Source organism: Gymnoscopelus microlampas (genome assembly GCF_963454915.1).
Source record: "Gymnoscopelus microlampas genome assembly, chromosome: 2".
In the NCBI taxonomy this organism is placed as follows: Eukaryota; Metazoa; Chordata; class Actinopteri; order Myctophiformes; family Myctophidae; genus Gymnoscopelus; species Gymnoscopelus microlampas.
In genome coordinates, this window is record NC_139939.1 from 33,305,632 (window position 1) to 33,314,218 (window position 8,587).

An 8,587-nucleotide genomic window follows, 5' to 3' on the forward strand; every position below is an offset into this window, starting at 1 on the left:
TGCATTTCAATGTTGACCTTGAACATGTCTGGTATTTGTACTGCACACAGCAATGTGAATGCTGTACAGTACAGTACAGTACAGTACAGTACAGTACAGTACAGTACAGTACAGTACAGTACAGTACATTTCAATGGGGAGTCAGTCAGTCAGTCAGTCATTATTGTAGGCCAGTCCCGGAGTCCATCAAAAAATATATATAAATAATGCATGATCCTACATACCATTTTGTGTACAAAAGTACAGAACACTTACTCCACAATGTATTTACAGCTTCACATGTAAATTATGCAAGTAATACACATAGGCACAGAATACACTGCAAATACTATGTATTTTAGCTATTCATAAATGCATTGCAGGAAATAATGACATGACATGGTTTTTATAAGGCTTTTATGCATGCAATAGATCCTCAATACATATTTACATGTATACACATTACGTCCCTACAGTATGTAACAGTGTGTCACACTGACAGAAAAAAACAACAACTTCTGTGCAAACAACCCACCGATCCACAGATTAGACTCCAGTCCACAGTCCCAGCACTCAATTACTTGGGCTGTCCAGCTATAACAGCAACCCTACAGGGAGGAGATTTCCTGTTTTCAATTAAGGCTGTGTTGGAAATCCCCTGAGGCATTTGTCCCAACTGAACGCAGATCACTGATGGCCAGAAGTGATTTCACACATCCAGCTGAAGCCCACATCCTCACCCCCACCATTCTGTAGTAGTAGTCCATCCTGTTCAGCACTGCTCTTCCCCCAAAGACCTTGGGCTGTCACCCGCATCCAGGGAGACAGCAGGTATGGGTGTTTTTCTAACAATTGTCGGGGTCGGGGTCTGGCTACCCACATCCACAGTCTTTACAGACTGTTCCCGGAGATACCCAAAGGCCTCCCTGGCATGCTCTCCCCGGATGCTCTGCTCGAAGGTCTTACGTTTGTTTCTGAACTCAATAACGGTTTTGGTGTAAGAGTTAAGAGTGGTGACCGATGCACTCATACAACAGGTGAAGGATAGCCAGGCCATGCTGAGAGAGGGAGAGAGCAAGGAGTAAAAAAAGTCACTTAATCATTTGTAAAATCAGTACAAAGAGGTGACTCTCCACTGCCTGACATGGGGTTAACCACTTCTGTTTATGAAGTGCTTTGTTGTACGATACATTTTTGGGGAAGAAAAAATGTAATACAAAATACATTCAGATTTTTGTGTGTGCAAATTTATGAAACAAAAGCACATTTTTAAGATTTCAGAACGAAAGTGGTTAAAGCTGTTAAATTCTGCTTTTATAATGAAAAACTGTGAGCACACGCACAAGGACATGATCCAATTGATGTCTTGATATGTTGCTGTAGACACTTTTGACAATGTGTAGAAATGGTACCGTAGAAGCACAGCTTTACAGAGATTAGTGTCAATCAGTTTGTGTCCCTGTGTTCCAGCGCAGTGAACCGGGTCACATGATGCAACATCAATTGCAATCACTTCATCTTGTGTTCTTTTCACTCTTGAAATGTGCACAAGCATCACAAATTGTTTAACTTTTAGTTTTTCAATTACTTTTGTTTTTACATTCAGTGGTGTACACATTCTCAAGGGGTGAAATATTATCCTGTTATGCAATTTCAATCACATCCGTATCAGGGCTTTGAACACCAAAGCCTAATCCCCCCATAACATGAGAGCTACGTACGTATATGGGCTGTTTTCATTAGAGATGGTGAAGATGGCGTGAGCGGAAATCACAGAGCTACTGTATATGTCAGATAACAGTCTATTGACCATATTTAAACGGTGGCCATTTTGCAGTTATTGTATGTCTTACGCGTTCATGTGGTTAACCACATGAACACTAGCATTCCTATTCTGGGCATGTCATAACAGATGAACATTTGGTGAAAATAGCAGAACGTCAAACTCTCAAGGCGCCGCAACATGACTTGCTGTGAGCTCGTATATCTGCAAAGGGATTTATAGAGGGAGAAAATTAGAGCCCTGGGGGACACCGGTCAACAAAGTACATACGTTTTAAGTGGTTAATGTGGATTAGTCCATGAGAGACGGAGGTCCTGGTCGTTCCCCCTTGGACATTTACTATTATCCAAGGAAGATGAAGACAGAAAAGCAGAAACATAGCAGCCTACAAACTGTAGGACACAAATCAAAAGTGGGAGAAATCTTTTGGTTTGCGGAATCGTGTTTGACAACTTTTTGTTATTAATTGGCAACTTTAACCCTTTCTTAAAAACATGTCTATTGTCAGCAATCAAACAACTACTGTAATTGGGTCATTACAAGCAGTATTTCTGGGTCATTGGTGAAAAGGTTTGTGCACCTCTGGCCTAGACAGTCTGACTCTATCCCTATGATAAAATGAATGCATACCCAGCAAGCACAGTCAGGACCCGGACCAATCAGTGACGTCTCGATTGGGGCTAGATCAAGTCAGACCAAGACAAGCCAGAATATCACATGATTTCAACCAAAATTAATCCTGACCACAAAAACGTCACTTCCAGGACATCATCTAAACACATTTCTCATCACCCAAAATTGCTGTCCAAATGTCCATATGATGTCCCGGTGATGACGTCCTGTAAATGACGTAAAGATCATCCCCATATGGGCTGTGATCTGGCCTAGTCCTGAACGTCACCGGGGGGATGACCGGGCGTCATCATAACTTCATCATGACGTCATTGTGCTTGCTGGGTACAGTATAATAATGAAGTAATGGTTGTGTTAAAGGAGAGAACTGAACAGTCTAAATACTGTATGCAGTGTCATTCCCATCTAGCATACAAAATGACTAACAATTACTACAAAATACCATACCAGAAGGACCAGCCATAGTCCCAATTGTAGGGTCTCCACTCAGGCGGTCCCAGACTGACAGTGGCTTGGAATACATGTGAGTACATCATATGAGCAACCATGCCCACCAGACCTGCAAATACAAGGATGGGAATAATTGCCTCGTTGCGTGATAATACAATGTTATGTCAAAAAAGGTCCTAAGACCGAAACATTGGTGAAACTAGAAAAAGTGCTCCTCGGAGCACAGGTCTCCGCCAGGTCAGGTAGGTTATTGTGGCCTCCTGGTGGCGCTATAATAGGCCAATGTGAAAAGTGTGCCATTTCTTCAGGCCTTGCATGGCAATAGGACACTGCATTCATGATTTGAGGCATTTTGTTCAATAAATGTGTTTTGCTAAATTAGACCTGCTGGTGGCGCTATAACAGGCCAATGTTAAAAGGGTAGCATTTGTTCCTCAACATAGTGTGAATCTGCGTGCAAAGTTTGACCGCAATCGGACGCTGCGTTCATGATTTGCAGAATTTTGTTAAAAACAAGCCACTACTGCAAACTTTAGATGTGAATCTTAGCCAATCAGGATGGAATATGAAAAATTAAACAGATCCGGCTTGATCACATGACTATAGAGATCATGTGTACCGATTTGCGTGATATTTGGATAAAATCGGAAGGAGTAATATAAAGAAATAGGTTTTACATAAGTCGGCCTCCTGGTGGCGCTATAAAAGGCAGATGTGAAAAATGCAGGGCAAAGGTTTTTCCTTGAACTCTAGGGAGTGCTCATACCAAGTTTTACACAGATCGGTGCAGTTATAGGTAAAAACACGAATCGGCCTGTTATAGCGCCACCATGAGGCTGATTAGAACATTTTCAAGTGGCATTTCTTCCTCGGGATTGTGGGAATGTGCGTGCAAAGTTTCAGTCCTGCAAACTTGGAAGCCATTTTTAGCCAATCAGGATGGAATATGAAAAATATGAAAGATCCGTTTCGTTTAATGACTATAGAGATACTGTGTACCGATTTGCATCATGTTTGGACAAAATCTGTAGGAGTACTGTGAAAAAAATTGTTTTGCAAAAAGCGGCCTCCTGGTGGCGCTATAATAGGCCCATGTGAAAAAATTGGGGCAGAGGTTCTGAATTGGCATCCAGGGAGTGTGTGTGCACAGTTTTGCTGCGATCAAGCCAACGGTGAGGGAGATTAGCTGTTCACAGACGAACGGACACACACACACACGGACACACACGGACGGACGGACAGACAGGAGGTAAAACATATTCTCTCGCCATGCCTTTCGGCCTGGCGGAGACAATAACAGGACAAATAAGACATGGAGCAGTACTCAAAAGCAAAGCAGAATGTGACTCATCAGAGAACAGATCATACAGTACATTTCATTTTTGTTGTTCAGCAGACAGAATCACATACGCTCGCGCACACGCACCCACCCACGCGCGCGCGCGCACACACACACACACACACACACACACACACACACACACACACACACACACACACACACACACACACACACACACACACACACACACACACACACACACACACACACACACACACACACACACACACACACTCAGCACTGAACTGAAGTGACACCAATGTCTATAGCTTTATGAAACCCCTCCAAATCGCCTAAGGCTTTTCAGTATGAAAGCATTCCAGTATTATTTTTGGAAGATTTGCTAAATTAATATCCCCTTTAATTCAAAGTGTTTCCCATAGAAGAATGCGGAGAGAAAACCAGTTGCAATCTGTTTGCAAGTTCAGCCCGAGTGGCCAATGGTGGGGTGTCTATTATTTGCAATTTATTTGGATTATATTACTTCTCTATTCTATTACATTTATGGGTTTGATGGAGCTTTTCCTGACACACTGGAACCGATACTGTCACCAAAAGTGCAGAACCCATTACACTTCTGCATCTATTTCATGCAGAACACTAACAATCTAAAATAAATGTAATAACCAACCAAATCACGACTACATCCTAATTTATGATGCGACATGTTAGCTTGAAAACCTGCACTTTTTGGAAAGCAACACCATCATGCAATGGAGTAGATTAAGCTTACCTGATAGCACAGTGAAGATGGCAGCAAAGGCGTTGAGCTTCAGCCTGTCAATGACATTGCTGGAGTGAGACAGCTCCAGACACATGAGGCTGAACCCCACCACCAGAAGAACTATGTACATTATCTCAGAGACCACTAAGAGCCACAGGTATCCTGCAAAACACACACACACACACACACACACACACACACACACACGCACACGCACACGCACGCACACGCACACGCACAAGCGCACACAAACATAAACACACGGACACGCACACACCCACCCACCCACCCACACACACACACACACACACACACACATGTTATGTTGTGTATTAAATAGCACTACTTAGTGTTTTATGGCTTATATAGGCAACCTACAGTTCCTTCAAGTGGTTGTTTTATGGGGGTCTGGCTCTCCAGTTCAATAAGTGAATGAACAATGAGACGGGAATGGGTGTGTTGAACAGTAAAGACTTGTAACTTTATAGTTGTTTTGTCTTTTGTATAAAGACTTACCCTCTAAATACATGACTTCAAATGGCAAAGGGTGCACAGCCACTCACGCATTCACACACTGAAGGAAACCATGTAAGGCACAAACCTGCTCATAGGGAGCAGTTAGGGTTTCAGTCTCTTGCTCAAGGGCACTTCGACACTAACTCAGGGCGAACCAGGAACCTTTCCATTGCCCACGCAGCCGCTCTCCTGAGCCACTTGCTCTGCCAAATGCCTAAAATCTAATTTGTACAGTATTACTGTTTCCAGGTGTGACCATTGCTTTGGGTGGCAAGAAGACCAAGTGGGTAGAGTCACTGTCCTGTAAATGACAGGCTGTATTGTAGTGCCCCTGTATAATACCACCATGCACTACCTGCTCAATCATTGTAAGTTGCTCTGGATAAAATAAGCTAAATGTCAAAAATGTATATCAGGATGTACATAAGTAATGCTACAAGTTGATACGCAGCATACTGTACATGTTTGTTAAAACCACATTTAAATTGTGCACATTTCAATGTTGCACTTCTGTTCATTTGCAATATGTTTTTCATAGCAGGTGGTGACTCTTCTCATGCGACGTCCGTGTTGAAACGGATGTGATTCAGTCAATTTCCTAGAGTTAATGTGACATCTCATTGTTGCTTGTGTCAGATACAAAGGGTTGATGATGACACGCCCTCTGACTGGCATGACCCTTAAATTCAATTGATGTTGGCAATTTGCGGTGAGAGGCTTCTCCAAATCTTATTGAGCTTTCCAATGAATCAAGAAAGACGTTATCTGGCTACATGACAGGTCAGACATTGCATCCTCGCCCATCTCGCTCCTCATTCCCTCTTGCTATTAATCCATGCTGACACTTCATTGCCAGGAAATACGCATTGCCATCCGCTGCAATATTTCCCTTGAGACCATGGCAACACAACTGACACTGCTAAACTTAATGCTGAAGGCGTCTGGCTGCATGTGTCTGAGTTCTTGTTCCTTATTATGTGAGTGTCTGTGGCTAATCTCGCAAACTACAACACTGATCAGTGTCAAATTGATGATGGCATGCTGCCAGTAGGCCAAGGAACTCAATCATTACAACTGTTCAAATTGTCCTGATGGTGGTGCTACGGTTTAACAGCCCATTTTATTGATTTATTAAAAGAAAAAATGCCCTAATAAGTCTTGAACTATAGGTCATAGATTCAAAATAAAATTCTCCTTGGATTCCTTGATTCATGCCACACCCATTTCCACCTAGTCAGATTTCCTGTCATTTAGAATTTTCTTCAAAACACACTTTTTGCTAGGCTTATATAGATGTTGCATCATAATGATGTTTCATATTCCATATCGATAGGCTATTAATCGGCTTCTCAAAATGTGTGGGAGAGGCCTGTTTTCACAAAAAAAAACAAATAATTTGATTGATCCCGTCGGGTCAGCCTCTGTGCAATGTTTCAAAATTTCGTTTGCATAATTACTTTCATAGACTGACTGATCAGCTGCACTTTGGCTGCATGCTCTAACTACATGATTATGTTAATGACCATTTAGACAGACATGGGGGGCGCTATCATTTACATTCCCGCCCTGATTCGTGTTCCCAGTCTGGCCCTGTACAAACATAATTGACACAAGGCATTAACGATCAGCATCCTTTATCATAGCTATTCCCCCATTGCCCTGTTACTTTGCACAACACCAAAACAATGTCATCACATGCACCACACAGACACAACGATGGAGGAAGGTATTGTTGTGATTCCTGGTGGAGATTTGTGCTCCAGTGAGTGCCCCTTCCTAGTTGGAAATGTGAAACTGGAATGTTGATTTGAAAACATGGCAATGGCAGCCCAGACAAAGTCAGTGTTTTCAAACTATTCACTCGATGACAACATCTAATTTATGTTGTCATCCACAACCTTTTTGTATTAAGATGATTGTCTTACAAGTTATTGCAATGTTTTTCACAGCTACAGTTTGGTTTGTGATATTACCGTTACAAACAAATAAAATAAACATAATACAAATAGAGATTTGTATTTTTCAGTATCATGCTGGATTGGCTTTATTGTTTCATATTGTTGTTTGTCTTTATTGAGACATGCATTATTCACCATTTAATAACAAATGCATAAAAAATGCTGTAGGGTCTTTTAAAAGTGTTATAATATTCAAAGTTCCAAAGCTACAGATGATGTCATCATTTGATTTTGTATGCTTAAACACAAGCAATTGGTTTCATAAAACAAATGTGGACCCTCACTGTTCATTCATGAGGTTCAACTCAATGTGATTATTACTCTTCGAGGATCCTGTGCATTTGCACAAAAATGTTATAATACTGTCATTGGCTTTTAATAGATAAACGTAAAGCCAAAGAGGCTTTAGGAGTTATCCTCTTAATATTGGGTAACAGTTAAAGTATAACTTCTTTCTAAGATGACATTTGATTGAAAAGTTTATTTTGAATATTGCAACTTAAAAAAACAAACAATATAACAAATGAAAGCAATTAATTCTGATCTAACAGATTAACAGAAAATGCATATTCGAAAAGGAGTGTGAAGAAGCATAACTTTATATAACTCATGATAAAGATTGTTAACCTCTTAAATGCAAAAAAAAGCATAGAACAAAACGTGTGTCTATATGACTATAAACGAAAGGAGACAGAATGATTGATATTGTGGTATGATAATATGCATAGGAAAATGTCCTGAATCACTCACCTTTCTCTGATTCAGAAACCAAATCAATGAAGCTTTGGCATTTTTCACCTGTAATGGCGGCAAAAACAAAAAGAGTCACGACGCAATGCAGGATATTAGTCATTGGTATCACAGCTCAGCAATATTATGGTAATCTGTGCATCAAAAGAAATGTCAGTTCAAAATGTTAGGTGGAACAAGTACTAATACAAGGGCCTGAAGAAAAAAAAAGTGCTACTCGGAGCACAGGTCTCCGCCAGGTCTGGTAGGCTATTGTGGGCCAGCAATGTTCGGAATTCGGTCATTATAGAGGTGAGTGGAAGCTGTAGAAGTTGAGGGATTAATGTTGATGAAGTTACACAATATGTTGATTTGTGGGAGTGTAGAACATAGCTTTGTGTTTGCAATCGGACACATCCATCTTGATCACATGACTATTAGACAATAGACATTATGTGTACCGATTTGCGTGA

The 8,587-nt window shown here is 41.1% G+C and overlaps 1 protein-coding gene across 1 annotated transcript in view; it reads right to left on the minus strand.

Annotated features, from left to right (window-relative positions):
- Nucleotides 1–751: 751 nt before the first annotated feature.
- The window catches only part of LOC311061200 (germ cell-specific gene 1-like protein), a gene marked incomplete at both ends in the record, with an annotated part of 10,623 nt that continues 2,787 nt past the window's right edge, over nt 752–8,587 (minus strand). Inside the window, 4 exons of the mRNA XM_084079757.1 lie at nt 752–1,037; nt 2,843–2,954; nt 4,921–5,073; nt 8,136–8,183. Of these exons, the coding sequence (XP_083935883.1) occupies nt 752–1,037; nt 2,843–2,954; nt 4,921–5,073; nt 8,136–8,183 (599 nt within the window). The remainder of the gene's footprint in view (nt 1,038–2,842; nt 2,955–4,920; nt 5,074–8,135; nt 8,184–8,587) is intronic.